This window comes from Hyperolius riggenbachi, chromosome 1, assembly GCF_040937935.1.
Source record: "Hyperolius riggenbachi isolate aHypRig1 chromosome 1, aHypRig1.pri, whole genome shotgun sequence".
NCBI classification, from domain to species: Eukaryota; Metazoa; Chordata; class Amphibia; order Anura; family Hyperoliidae; genus Hyperolius; species Hyperolius riggenbachi.
Genome location: NC_090646.1, coordinates 508,222,692 through 508,238,550, shown reverse-complemented (window position 1 = coordinate 508,238,550; position 15,859 = coordinate 508,222,692). Strand labels below are relative to the sequence as shown.

Sequence of the window (15,859 nt, the reverse complement as noted above, 5' to 3'; positions counted from 1 at the left end):
GTCTCGCAAATCTAACTGGCCTTCATTAACCACTTTGTCCTCCTTGACGTATAAAAACGTCAAGGAGGACAGGCGCGCTCCCGCTCGCTCCCGCGGCCGATCGCGCGCGTGCACGCGCACTCCCGGCCGCGGAGTCGGTAGCCACGGAATCAATTTATCGGGCTATGGAGCCCGATCATTGATTCCTCTCCCCCGCTGAAAAAGCGACAGCTTCTCTCGGAAGCTTCGCTCTTTCTGAAGCTGTGTCCCTCTAAGCGTACATTGTACGCTTAGAGTGACGTCATGTAAAAAAAATCGAGATTGCCATCTTGTGGCCAAAAAGCAAAACTACAAGTAAATTCCCAAAAACACTACAATACACCAATATTTCCCCAAATAAAACACTTTTATATCCCACCCTCCCAAAAATGCCCACATAAAATGTTTAATAAAAAAAAACCAAAAAAAAATTACTATAAAAAAAAAAAAACATAAATATTTACCTAAGGGTCTAAACTTTTTAAATATCTATTTAAAGATGAAATATTTCTCTCTATTTTTTTTTTATAAGCTTGTAAATAGTGATGTATGCAAAACGGAAAAAATGCTCTTTTATTTCCAAATAAAATATTGTCGCGATACATTGTGATAGGGACATAATTTAAATGGTGAAATAACCGTGACAAATGGGCAATAACAATACATGGGTTTTAATTATGGAGGCACGTATTATTTTAAAACTATAATGGCCGAAAACTGACAAATAATGAATTTTTTCATTTTTTTTCTTATTCTTCCTGTTAAAATGCATTTACAGTAAAGTGGCTCTTAGCAAAATGTACCCCCCAAAGAAAGCCTAATTGGTGGCGGAAAAAACAAGATATAGATCAGTTCATTGTGATAAGTAGTGATAAAGTTATAGGCTAATGAATGGGAGGTGAACATTGCTCGGATGCATAAGCTGAAAGCGACTGAGATGTTAAGTGGTTAAGCTCAATGCCACTAATATTGAATATACCTTTTCCTTTTCTTCTTTTGCTCCCTGTATCCTCCTCTGTTTCCTCTCCTATTCTTCTTTTTATCCCAGCTTCCTCCTCCCATCTCTCCGGGTATCCCCGACCCCAATCTGGTCCCCTCTGCAAATCTAAAAAATGATCGTCAGATAAATTAAATGGTTCATACCTATTATATAGGGGTATATTTCCTTTTGGGGGCTCCACATTGTATGGTGGAACTTGGCCATTGCTCCTAGGATGTTGTGGGTTACCATCTCCATAACCCCCACCCCTTGGGGACCTACCCGACCTGGGGGGTCTGTAATCTCTTGGGGCTCTAGGTGAATTATACCTTTCTTGGTATGGTGCCGGTTGTTTGGGTTTTGCTTCCCCCCATCCACCCGATGGACTTGGTTGTTCAGTGTGTTGGTTATATGAAATCTGACTATCCGATTTTTGTTTCCCTTACACATTGGGTACTGCACCGTATTACACTATTTTGAGCTGTTTTTTTTGCAGGGTTATCCTGGAAGCGAGCAGTGGATTTCTTCTTTTTGTATTTTGATTACACGTGGATGACACACAGCGCACTAAAAGGACTTTATGTGAATTATATTGGACAGTATTTTTTAAGTATAAGATTCATGTGTGGCGCAAAATAAGTATTATTTCCATTTGAATGCAATATAGGATGAGAGAGTTATGGCATTAAATATCATCAGCCTCATACCAATATAAAACGGTTTTGTCCTTATTCAAGCGTTTGTCTCCGCAGCTTTGAACCAATTTATAAATTTAGTCTCTGCTATTAATCTATCTTTTGACGATTTGAAGCCACCCTTCAGGGCAGTGATTTCTCAGCCTATATTGCATCCTCTCTGCTTGTAGCTAAATTTGTGAACCCAGAATTTACGATGCCTCAGGAGTGACTGCAGTATGGGGGAGAAAAAGTGCTGTTTTTATGCTGTATCACTGCAATTAACATGCTATAAAAGAAGTTGGTTATATATCCTTGGAGGGTTGAGTTCTGTATGGGAAATTTGTTGTGGCTGGACTATTGTAAGAGGGGCTTGATGGACCCCTCTACCCACTGGGGCTCCCCGCTTTCTACAAAGATTGATCCCTGAGGCTTGTGGACGCTTGATACTTTATAGGAGAAAAAACCCTCCCCTATAATGTGGCAAGTGACTCAGGAACTTCAGTTAAGCAGTTCCCCATTAATTCTGTATGGTCAGTCTTTGCCCACAGAGATGTGATTGGTTGGTAGAGGAGGGCATAACAGTAATAGGCCAAGTGACGCTTCTGGGATAAAAAGGGAAGTGCTTGAGAAAAGAGTATATGAAATGGCAACGTGTTCTTTTTGTCAGTACGCAAGAAAGAGCTACTGTACACTGGTGTATGCCTCCCCTGCCGGAGGTTGTTCCTTGTTCCTGAGGCTGCATTATTGCTGCTTTCTATTGCCTGTCCACAAAGCTATGGACTTTGTATCATTTATATTAGGATGAAAGTCCAGTGGAGATCTTTTTGGCTGAAATTCCAAACTCAATTACCTTGTGAGAGAGAATGAAGTAAATTACAACATAAAGCCTTTTTTTTTTTATCTAGTACACAAATGAATGTGTGGCAAGAGGTAAACTGATACAATTACTGACTTGGTGGAAATGTAATAATACAGCAAGATCAGAAAAATGAAGACAGAGGTTAGTCAGATTGGGCATAAGGTGTTCACCTTTTCATTTATGAAAGAACTCCATAAATCGATGCCAAATTAAAGAATAATTCAACTCTGAATGCATACAAATATATATAACTACAAGATGAAAGGTAGACTATATGAATTATGAGGGAATGAACTTGGGGAAACCTTTGGTGATTGAACGATAACCACTTCCTACAAAATAGACTTTTATAAACATCCTATTTGTGCACCTTTAGTCCAAATAGGACGTTAATAAAACATCTATTCTGCAGGAAGTGTACACACCCTGACTCATTTCTCGTACATTGACCTCCATACGGAAAGCCTTGTTTCCTCCCCTTCTTCCCCTCCCACATTCCTGCTCCTCGCTGACTGGCTGAATGCAGTTTAGAGGAAGATTGTGTGACTCAGATGTGTCAGGAGGCTGAGAAGCAAAACAGAAGATGACTCGCCTCACCACTATGCAGCAGCTGCTGAAATCCGATCTATGCAAAAACACCATAGTACAGAGCTCAGTGGGAGTGTCTGAAGACTCAGGGAGGAGGGCGGGCAATGCATACACAATTTCAGGCAGATGGGGAAAAAAGAGTGAGGGCCAGTGCACACCAAAAAACGCTAGCTGATCCGCCTACGCTATCGGTTTTTGGAGAGGTTTTTCTGACTTCTCTAGGCATGTTTTGAGCAATTTTCTAAACATGCCTAGTGGTTTTTGGAGCATGTTGGTGTTGCGGTTTTTATGTATTGTTACAGTACAGCTGTAACTGAACAGCTTCTGTAATAAAAACGCTTGAAAAATCGCTCTGATCTAGCGTTTTTCAGAGCAATTATCCACTTTCCTGTACTTAACATTGAGGCTGAATCACCTCAGAAATCAGCAAAATGCTGCAGGACCCGAGTTTGCGTTTTTGGAAAAAAACAAATCGCTCTGGTGTGCACCATCCCATTGAAATACATTAGCCAAGTTTTTAAAAACGCTCTGAAATGCTCTTGGTGTGCACCAGCCCTAAGGAGGAAATGACGTCAGAATTGACTTCAGTCAGAGGCAGTAGAGATGGAAAACGTCTGGAATAGTTTTCCTGTATTTACTATACAAAACTCACTGGAATAAAAATGTGGATAGTACAATACATGTTAAGAAAGTAGAACAAGTATTTATCTACTTATATATGTGTTGTTGTTTTTTCCTGGGATAGTATGACCCTTTTGCTATAAAGGGTAGAGTGACTACCTTTGAGAATAGAACATGGCCACCGTAAGAACAATCTAGCGGGTATTAAATGAATGGTTAAAACAAGAGCAGTCCTATGTTTTCATATTAAAATAGGGGGTTCTGTCAGCATTTTTTCCAAGAAATTATTAAATGAACACTATCAAAGGTTTTTTTTTTTTTTTTCTAAACTTTAATAGGCAGAAAGGACTTCCTGATGACATATAATGGTAGTTAAAGGAGAAAAAAAACATCCTTCCCCTTACCAGGCCTTCTGGAGAGCTAGCATGTTGAGGGGAGGTGACTGACGGGCTGCGATCAGCTATAAGAATGTGTAACGCTCTCTCATTTCCTCTGTACACTGTCCTGATTGGATAAACACCACATGTTATGTTGACAGGATAGTGGGAGACATTTATCAAGAGCGTCTGAGACAAAATATGAATAGGTTTTTAGAAATACGTGCAGAATTGTTTCAGACATCCTAAGAAATCACTAAATAGTGCAAATTCCTTCTTAAACTTAGGAATAGGAGGAGTTAGGAAAGTCTCTCAGGAAGTGCAGTGTGTGAGGGAGATTGCTGTTGCTAAAGTAACCAATGCATCTGCTGTATCGCATCAATGCCCAGCACTGGAAGGATTAAGCATAGAACAGCTTCTTAGGACACCTTGCAGCAGGGGGGGGGGGGGGGGGGGGAGCCGTTCACAAATCAGGTCTAGCCTGCACTGCTGCACTATCTGTAGAACTACTATTAAGAACTTATTCTGTGACAGTTTAGGGATGGATTTGCACTTTTCTTAACTGTAGTTCTGCTCTAAAAATCCACGCTTAACTGCCACTACTACATAGGATTTGAGCAGTTTCTTATTATCATGGAGAACACTTCCTCTGTTGGTTAGAACAGTTTAAGAAGAGAAAGCTGTTGGTAATGCTTTGATAAATCTGACCCAGTGTCTTATGGGCGGGCAGATCATCGAATCAGACTGACTGAAATCTGCCGGCACCACATGACTCTCCTGTCGGCATAACGTGCATTGTTTATCCAAGCAGGACAGTGTGCAGAGGGATTGAGAGAGCATTACACATTTTTATATCCGCCCAGTCACCCTAGCTCTCCAGAAGAAAGTTATGTATAAACTTGCGCTAAGTGACAGGTGACTATGGCCCTTTAATGCTGGGTGTACTATATATGGAGCAGCTCCCGATACTGGATGGCACCAGTAACTATAGAAAAAATACAAGAGGGGAGCACTCCAATAGTGCATTAACTTTATAGATGTATAAGAAACAACAAAATGTACACTTACAATGTGTTTGTGTATAAGGCGCTCATCAAGGTGGCCGCCAGTGAGTCCTCCCGAACTGCCTGAAGCCTGGCCAGGGCTCGAAGTCTGATGGAGAGTGTGGGGGAGACGTCTCACCAGCAGTTGCAGGGTGCACAGAGCCATCTGACTTAACTACGTGTTTCGGCATTGTCCACACCTTCTTCTCTCCAGAAGGCCTGATAAGGGGAAGGATTTTTGTTTGTTTGTTTTTTTCCCTTCTACTACCACTATATGTCACCAGGAAATCCCTTCTGCCCATTAAAGGTGTTTAGAAAAAAAAAAAAAAAACTTTGATAGTATTCCTTTAAATCATAGAGATGAATCTTTGTGTGTATGCCTAACTTAGTCACCTCTTTGTGATGTCAAAACTATTGTTCAAAGAGTGTTTCTCTTAATGTTGATGTTATTACTCTGCTCCCTTGAGAAAAAAATGACTGAAATGTAAAAGTAATGTACTTTGTTGATACAGACTGCAGTGTCCTTGTTATCACCATTGTTTGCAGACTGTTAGCAGCAGCCCTACATTCCCCGGCATAGCAACAGCTAAAACTGCTTGTTATGCCTCTTTAGCAACAAACACTTTAAAGAGGAGTAAACATTGCAAGGCAGCATCTACATTTTATACTGTAATTGGCACTAATAGAGAAATCTTGCATTTAGAAGAACATGTTATTCGTTTTATATATGGACCTATAAACAACAGCAGTGGAACATATTGCATTTAGTAGAATCATGGAAAAAGGTGAATTTGGTCATTTATTCTTCTAACAATAAAATAATTCTGTCCTTCCATGAACTAATACTTATAGCAACAATACAGACATTCCTTTCATATATCCTGTGATAATGATGCAGCTGGTTGGGAATATGACAGGGGAGCCTTACCGTTTCCTCGGGGACTGTAAACCATTCTGTCAGATCTGCCTTGAACAACGTTTTTATGAAAGCAGAGGTATCTCAAAATCAATAAAGCGTTATGTCTGCATTATGGAGCAGGTGAAATTTAGGGGTGTTTAAAATAATGCATTGAAAGGTCCTTTCAATGCATTATTTTAAACACCCCTAAATTTCACCTGCTCCATAATGCAGACATAACGCTTTATTGATTTTGCTCCCATTGTTGTGGTTCAACAAAGTATCAAGCTTTAATGTTGAGCAAGCTAAGACAAACAATGTCAGAATTCCACAGGGTATCTTGATCAGAGCATGAAACGGCAAAATTGCTTAAAAAAGAGACCCTGTAAGAACTTGAAATGTTGATGTGCTTTATCTCAGCATCCTTTAGTGGCACCATTGAAGCATTCATCATTGTGCTCTAGTGTCATCCTTGATTAAACCCTACTTTTATTTTTTATTATTTTTTTACATTGAAGCCTTTATCAAAGTATCCACATCTTCCTGGAAAAGTGAGAAAAAAGAGTGCACCGGCCACTTCTTGCAAAAATTCAGAACTATGGCCCAAAACATAAAGAAGCCAGTGGATAGCTCAACACTCCATATGTAGCATATGTAGCTAAGAACAGATTCTGAGCGGTTTGTGAGGTACACCTTGCACCATGCTCATGAAGACTCAGCTAGCACTCTTCTAATGATTCATTATCTTATGGTGGGTCTTCCTTTTTATGAGATTTTGGTGGTTAGCTAGATACACTTACTAGAGTCCCAAGTTTGGATTCTGACTGGCACATTATGCTTGTGGTTTGTATATTCTCCTTCTGTTTTAATGGGTTTTCTCCAGACATACCAGTTTCTACTCATATCCCAAAATATACTGTTAGGTTAACTGGATTCTTCTTGAACAGTTACCTAAAGACTGTGGTAGGGGCACTAGACTGTGAACCCCAATGAAGGAGTGATGTGACTTGTTTTCGATATACTCTGTAAAGGGTTGTGGAAAATGTGGTATTCTTTATAAAAGCATTCTACAGTAGAAACCCTTTATAGAAAACTCCAAGGGACCGGGCAAAGTAGTTTACCATATCAGAAATTGTCATACTCAAGCACATAAAGTATACTATTGTACTGCATCTTAATTCAATATAGGCTGAACAGAGGCGCCAATAGAATAAAAACAGTAATTAAAAAGTTAAAAGTTCGCTAAGGAGGCTAGGGTGGCTCCGCCCCCTCCAAGCAGACACAGAAAACTGTGTAATGTAAGCAAAATAAATTTATTGGTACACTCCAGGGTAAAGATATACAACGCGTTTCGCGGGTATGAGCCCGCTTCCTCAGGCAGTAGAAGTAGGAGTACACTATTGGGGGGAAAAACAAACACAAAGGCACGTATTGGTGTGTGGTAAGACAAAAATGCTCACATGATCGTTAATCTGCTTGTTCTTAAATATGCGTTAATTGTTACAGAGGGTTATGGGGGAGTGTTGAGGTGGTTAACATGCTGCGGGGGATTTTAGGGTTTTGGTGTGCAATTGGATGGACCCGGGGTGTGGGGAAGGTATGGGGAAAAAAATGAACTTAGGAAAAAAATTTCCCCATACCTTCCCCACACCCCGGGTCCATCCAATTGCACACCAAAACCCTAAAATCCCCCGCAGCATGTTAACCACCTCAACACTCCCCCATAACCCTCTGTAACAATTAACGCATATTTAAGAACAAGCAGATTAACGATCATGTGAGCATTTTTGTCTTACCACACACCAATACGTGCCTTTGTGTTTGTTTTTCCCCCCAATAGTGTACTCCTACTTCTACTGCCTGAGGAAGCGGGCTCATACCCGCGAAACGCGTTGTATATCTTTACCCTGGAGTGTACCAATAAATTTATTTTGCTTACATTACACAGTTTTCTGTGTCTGCTTGGAGGGGGCGGAGCCACCCTAGCCTCCTTAGCGAACTTTTAACTTTTTAATTACTGTTTTTATTCTATTGGCGCCTCTGTTCAGCCTATATTGTACTTTACATCCACCCTTGGTGGAGGGGGATACCCCTTTTTTCCTCATCTACAGAGAGCGACTTTTTAATCCTGAGTGGGGACAGGTCAAACTCCTCACCTGCTTTTACAGTGGTTACCTGGAGGTAACCCTGGTTTGTGAGTATTATTCTACTCTTTAATATTTACCAATTGTCAATACCTACTACACCATATTGGGCTCTCGGTTCTCTCCTCTCTTGCATCTTAATTCAGTCAATTATTGGGAGTATTTTATTTATTTATTTTTTAATGCTTCAACAAGCGAGCACAGACAATGTTTAAGCTAGATCAAAATGCACAGTTCTCAATATGCAGGGATTTGCATGCAAAAATTGTGCAACAGCTTGCACCAGTCAATGTGGGTACAATACTTATATTGTGCTCTCCTATTCACATTTCTGTGTAGCCTGGATGATACTGTAGTGTTGCAGCCATGCACAATCAAGTCAAAGATGACAGGCAATTCCCTCAGTAATCAGGCACCAGCTTACACAGGAAGCTTACGTCTCACTGGCTGGTGCTTTAGACTACTTCATCCACCACTACAGTATATATACGTCCTCTGTGACTTCATCTAAGCCACGAGGTCAGTAGATATACATCTTGTAGCAGATGCAGTGCTGTGCAGGATTGGGCTTGCTCCTATGCACATTTTTGGCACTATCTGATGCAGCATTAATTGGTGACCAGGAATATATGTTTTCCTGAGCTAATGGGATTGCTTTTTACCATTAAAAATACTTTTATTTTCTCAGTTCATAGTGAAAAATACACTCTGTAGCATTATTTCAGAATCAAATATCTTCACCATAAATTGTGACAGGAACATAATCTAAGTTTTGTGATAAGCGGTAAGAATAGCCAAACAAAATGTGTTTTTTATCTACAGTAGCACTTTTTAACTGGAATTGGTAAAACTGAGAAATAATGTGTTTTTTTTTTATTTTGTTCCTTGTTTTCCCATTAAATTTCATATAACACAAAATTGTTCGAGGGGAAAAAATGGCATACAATGAAAGCCTAGTTTGTCTTAAAAAAAAACCAATATATATTTCATTTGTGTCATAAGTAGGGATGAAGTTATTTCCGATTAAATTAGGACATAGCTAAACTGTCAAAATTGCTCTGGTCCATAAGGCTGGTTTCACAGTGGGACGTTACAGGCGCACGTTAGAGCAGCCTGTAACGCAGCCCACCGCACAGTAATGAAAAATCAATGGGGCTGTTCACAGTGCCCACGTTGCGTTACATTGTAACGCTGCGTCACAAGACAACGTACTGCATGCAGTACTTTAGACGCGGCTGAGCCGCGTTAGACTGCTTGCACATGTTCAGTAATCTTGTGGAGGAGCGGAGAGCGGCCAGGCACATGGCTAATTAATATGCACTGCACGTTGTGACGTGCAGTGTTTACTTCCTGGAGCGGCCACTCTGTGCGGCGATTGGCCGGCGGGACCACGTGATGCCGCATGCGCACAAGAGTGCGCATCACGGCATCACTGACGCCAGAGTGAGCTGCACAACGCGGCTCACTCTGACGTCCAGATCCAGCACCACCAGGCGTTCCGTTAGGGGGACGTTATGCGACCTTAACGCCCCCTCTAACACAACGTCCTGGTGTGAAATTAGCCTAAGTGGGAAACGAGGTTTGGGTGCAAAGTGGTTAAGGTAATCCACACAGTCCCAGAGTAGTGTGCAGATAGTGAGTAGGCTAAAAGTGACTGCTAACCTACCCACCGACCACGGCTCCAATAGCAAGATATAGGATACCACAGTGGCCGAAAAACAGGTATACTATAATATAATTTCTATTTAGCGTTTACTATACAAGGCGTTACTCCAAAACAGTGCAGTTTCTAGGCTAAAATGCACCCAGGGCGAGGGTGTAAAAATCGCGCCCCCCCCCTAGGTTAGATAGGTAGGTGCCTCTCAGTATAGGTTAGATTAGGTAGGTGCCCCCTAGTATAGGCTAGATTAGACAGGAGCCCCCCAGAATAGGTTAGATTAGGTAGCTGCCCCCCAGTATAGGTTAGATAAGGTAGCTGCCCCCCCCCAGTATAGGTTAGGTAGGTGCCCCCCAGTATAGGTTAGGTAGGTGCCCCCCAGTATAGGTTAGATAGGTAGCTGCCCCCCAGTATAGGTTAGATTAGGTAGCTGCCCCCCAGTGTAGGTTAGATAGGTAGCTGCCCCCCCCCCCCCCAGTGTTGGTTATATTAGGTAGCTGCCCCCCAGTGTAGGTTAGATAGGTAGCTGCCCCCCAGTGTAGGTTAGATAGGTAGCTGCCCCCCAGCGTAGGTTAGATTAGGTAGGTGCCCCCCAGTGTAGGTTAGATAGGTAGCTGCCCCCCAGCGTAGGTTAGATTAGGTAGCTGCCCCCAGTATAGGTTAGATAGGTAGCTGCCCCCCAGCGTAGGTTAGATTAGGTAGCTGCCCCCAGTATAGGTTAGATAGGTAGCTGCCCCCCAGTGTAGGTTAGATTAGGTAGGTGCCCCCCAGTGTAGGTTAGATAGGTAGGTGCCCCCCAGCGTAGGTTAGATTAGCAGCTGCCCCCCAGCGTAGGTTAGATTAGGTAGGTGTCCCCAGAATAGGTTAGATAGGTAGATGCCCCCAATAATGGAGGGGGGAGCCGCAGGGAGGGCAGCCCGACCTCTCCCTCCCTCTCCTCTCCCGGGCGCCCTCCGTGCTCTCCCCTCAGATGCAGAGTCCGTGAGCAGCAGGGAAGCGCTGTTTACAACTCACCGGCTGCCTGGCTCCAAGCGCTGCTCTCTCGCCGCTGGTCTCCTCTCTCTGTGTACATACTGATACACGCTGCTTCCGGCTACAGGAAGCAGCGTGTATCAGTACGTATACAGAGAGAGAGAGGAGACCAGCGGCGAGAGAGCAGCGCTTGGAGCCAGGCAGCCGGTGAGTTGTAAACAGCGCTTCCCTGCTGCTCACGAACTCTGCATCTGAGGGGGGAGCACGGAGGGCGCCCGGGAGAGGAGAGGGAGGGAGAGGTCGGGCTGCCCTCCCCGTGGCTCCGGCTCCCCCCTCCATTATAGCGCCCCCCTCCCAACAGCGCCCCGGGCGGCGGCACGCTCCGCACGGGGCAAGAAACGGGGCTGCTCCCAAATACTTATAAAAGTGTTTGGCCGGGACCTGGATATTTAGTTTACTATATCCGGATGTTTACTATAGCAGAGTTTAATATAATTAGATTATACTGTAATAATACAGGTCTCAAGTTTTGTATGCCCTTTTAATACTGTATGTCATGCGATTATTTGTTCAGACTTTCAGTATGTTTTGACTTCTTTTTCTAACTCATTTTCTGTTTTGTGTTTTAGGAATTTGTCCAGTTGTCCATAAGACTAATGAGGGAACCAGCTCTTAAAAGGAAAATTATTTATAACGCAAAGCAATATATCCACACCAACCATTCATGGAAACTCGAAAGGGAAATTTATCAAAATCTTGTAAAAAAATTAAATGGACTTTGATTTGTAAGAACATGGAAATGTTTTATTGGTGCTGGGCTCACAATGTTATATGTCATATAGTTTCTTTTCATCTTTTTGTATTTAAGTACAATATTTTAAACTGTAATTATTTGTCATGTTAAACTTTTTAAGATGCATATATTAAAGTCTTATTTATTTTTTATCGTATGTTTTTCTGTAATCATTTTAATAAATTACACTGATTACACTATATTACCAAGAGTATTGGGATGCCTGCCTTTACCCACATGAACTGTAATGTCCCATTCTTAATCCACAGTTTCTTTGATATGGAGTTGGCCCACCCAACCGCTTTAAAGGAAACCAGAACTCAAGGAAATAAAAAGTTTTATACATACCTGGGGGTTCCTCCAGCCCCATAAGCTTGGATAGCTCCCTCGCCACTGTCCTCCACTGTCTGCAGCTTCGGTATCGGGTCCCGTCACTTCTGTCAATCACGGCCAGTCTGACGTAAGAGAAGTGGGCTCTTTGTGTATCTCTCCAGCACCTGCTGGAGAGATACGTAAAGGGCGCACTTCTCCTACGTAGACTGGCCCCAACTTGCTGAAGTGACATGACCCGATACCAAAGCTGCAGATAGTGGAGGACGGCGGCATGGGAATGATCCAAGCTTATGGGGATGGAGGAAGCCCCAGGTATGTATAACACTTTTTATTTCCTTAAGCTCTGGTACACTTTAAAGGACAACTGTAACAAGAGCAATATGAAAGCTACAATATTTTTCCTTTTAAACGATACCAGTTGCCTGGCTATCCTACTGATCCTCTGCCTGCAGATCCTGAACAAGCATGCAGTAGATCAGGCGTATATGACAAGATTAGTTGCATGCAGGGCCAGTTCTAGACTTTTTGCTGCCTGAGGCAAACTTGTGAGAATACGCCCCCACCCAGATTTGGAATGATCGCACAGCACCCAACAATTTACTCTGCTTCATTTAATGTTTTCACATGACATGCTGCAGCTCACCACAATAGCACACTGGCTGGCTGTGAGTCTTTGACAATCAAACTGCTCACCCTCAGCCACTCCATTCCTCCTCAGGAAGGTACACACAGTACAAAAATGCTGCCCCTAAAATCTCTGCGCCTGATGCAAATGTTAGACCTTGCATCATGAAAGAACCAGCCCTGGCTGCCTGCTTGTTTCTGGTGGTGTTCAAACACCACTTTAGCCAAATAGATCAACAGGGCTGCCAGGTAACTGGTATTGTTTAACCTCCCTGGCTTTCAATTGTTGCAGACTTTCGTCTGCGGGAGTCCTTTTTTTTAAAAAAAACTTGTTTTAAATCATGTAGCTAGCACTAGGCTAGCTACATGTGTCCCCCGATCGCCTTGGTGCTGTGTCCCGCCCTCGATCGCCGCTGGCAATATTTCCCGCTCCGGGATCCCGCGAGAGCCGTAACTTCTTCTTTCAGCTTCAGTCGTCACTATGGCAATGATCGGACATGACGTCATCAATGTCATGCGCAGTCCCAATGCTCGCCATAGCAACGCCTGGTGGTGATCGAAGAGGCTGTGCCAGCGCGGGCTTCGGCGGGGGGTACATATAATGCCGGCGATCGGGGGCAGCGGCTGCAATCGGGCAACACATGTAGCTAACCAAGTGCTAGCTACATGATGTACAAAAAGTTTTTGTTTTTTTCTAAATCTCCCTGGGCCATGCTGAGCTCGTCCATACCGCTCAGAAGACTTTCCATAAAGTTTGGGAGTTTTGGGATTTTTTGAGCACTTTTTAAGTCAGGCACTGATGTTCGCCAAAAAGGTCTGGCTCACAGGCATCACTGTAATTCATCCCAAAGGTGTTCTGTTAGGTTGAAATAAAGGCTTTGTGTAGGCTAATCAAGTTCTTTCTTACTAAACTCTCTCATCCATGTCTTTGTGGATCTTGCTTTGTGCACTGGTAGGCAGTGATGTCAGAACAGGAAGGGGGGATCCCTAAGCTGCTCCCAGTTGTAAATATGAAATTACCCAAAATGTCTTGGTATTCTGAAGCATTCAGAGTTTCTTTCTCTGGAACTGAGATACCAAGATCAACCCCTGAAAAACAAACCCCATACTATAATCATCCCTCCACTAAACTGATTACTTGGCACAATGCAGTCAGGCAAATACCATTCTCCTGCCATTCTCCATACACAACCACCTACTGCAGACTTTCATTAAAACTACCTCCCCCCTTGACCCCGTCCCTTCTGACTTACTCCGTCCTCACTGCCCTGTTTAACCTCTCCCTATTCACAGGCACCTTCCCCTCAAACTTCAAGCAGGCCACTGTACTACCCCTGCTCAAGAAACCCCTCCCTCACTACCCTCCAACTGCCACCCTATCTTCCTCCTCCCCTTTGCCTCAAAACTCCTTGAGCGTCTGGTTCACAAACGCCTGACCCAGTACCTCAATGCCAACTCCCTGCTAGACCCACTGCAATCTAGATTTCGACCTGCCCACTCAACCAAAACAGCTCTCCCCAAAGTGGTCAATGACCTCACCTTAGCTAACGCTGAAGGCAAATACTCCATTCTCCTCCTCCTTGACCTTTCAAAAGCTTTTGACACAGTGGACCATCCCCTACTCCTCCAGTCCCTCCAGTCCGTGGGCATTTAGGACCTCGCCCTGGCCTGGCTCTCATCCTACCTCTCCAACCGCAACTTTACGACCTCCTTCAATGAGTCCTCATCCACCCCCAACCACCTCTCGGTGGGAGTCCCCCAAGGCTCGGTCCTTGGCCCCTTACTGTTCGCCTTATACATATTATCAATTGGCAAAACTATCTCCTCCATGGGTTTTAACTGTCATCTGTATGCAGATGACACCCCGATCTATCGCCACACCCCTGACCTATCCACCACTACCATGGACAAGGTTTCCTCCTGCTTTTTAGCCATCTCCTCCTGGATGTCCGCAAGGCTTCTGAAACTAAACCTGGACAAAATGGAATTTATGATCTTTCCACCCCTAGCCATCCCTGACCCTCCCAAAGGTGAATGTCACTGTTAAACACACAACCAATCACCCTATCTCTCAAGCCCGCCGTCTTGGTGTCACCCTGGACTTCGCACTCTCCTTCACCCCCCACATCCAAAACCTCCTCATCCATGCCCTCATAATTTCCCGCCTTGACTACTGCAACGCCCTTCTGTATGGTCTCCCTATGACCCGATTGCCCCTGCTGCAGTCAGTCATGAATGCGGCAGCCAGAATTATCCACTCCTCCCATCGCTTCACCACGGCGGCTCCCCTCTGTGAATCCCTCCTATCCAGTCCAGAATCAGATTCAAGATACTGTGTCTGACCTACAAATCTGTCCACAAAACCTGTTCAACCTACATTTCCAATCTTACCCAGAGGTACTCACCTAGTCGCTCACTCCACTCCTCCAATGAACTTTGCCTGACTGCCCCCCGCATCAACCAATCCCATGAATGCCTCCAGGACGTCTCAAAAGCTGCTCCAACACTATGGAACTCCCTACCTTTCCCCATTAGGGTTTCCCCTTCCTTCAATATCTTCAAGAAGGCCTTCAAAATTCACCTTTTCACTCTGGCCTACCCCCACTCATGCTCTAAACCCGAAGCTGAACTCTGGTCCCCTACCTTTGGTGTCCCCACCTCTCCCTCTAGATTGTAAGCCTTTGGGCAGGGTCCTCCTCCTTATGTCTCCTACCTGTTCATGCACGTCCATTACCATATGCCCGTATTAAGCATTACTTTGTACTCATACTGTTCTGTTCTGCGTGATCTGGTTGGCATGTATTCCTGTATTGTCTGTAACCTTAACTAATGTCCAGTGCTGCGTAATATGTTGGCTCTTTATAAATACAAGAAATAAATAAGCGTATTGTCGGAGAGAGAAGCGGGATTAATCACTTCACATGATAAACATGTCTCCAGTTCTAGAGTCCACATCCAACATCCTTTACACTACTTCATCCAACACTGTACATTAAACTTGTTGGTATGAGGCTTGGATGCAGCTGCTCTACAATGTAAACCCATTCCGTGGAGCTTTTTGTGTACTGTTCTTGAGCTAATCTTAAGGCTATTCAAAGGTTGTAGCTATGCTGTTATTGACTATACAGTAAGTAGACAGCTTCTATGCAGCACGGTGGCATAGTGGTTAGCGCTCTTGCCTTGCAACGCTGGGTCCCCGGTTCGAATCCCAGCCAGGTCAACATCTGCAAGGAGTTTGTATGTTCTCCCCGTGTCTGCATGAGTTTTCTCTGGGCA

At 43.7% G+C, this 15,859-nt stretch overlaps 1 protein-coding gene across 1 annotated transcript in view; it reads left to right on the top strand.

The window, feature by feature from the left end:
• The window catches only part of GLT1D1 (glycosyltransferase 1 domain containing 1), a 143,111-nt gene extending 131,365 nt beyond the window's left edge, over nt 1-11,746 (top strand). The window contains exon 12 of the mRNA XM_068271598.1: nt 11,463-11,746. Within this exon, the coding sequence (XP_068127699.1) occupies nt 11,463-11,615 (153 nt within the window). The 3' untranslated portion in view covers nt 11,616-11,746. The remainder of the gene's footprint in view (nt 1-11,462) is intronic.
• Nucleotides 11,747-15,859: the final 4,113 nt, after the last annotated feature.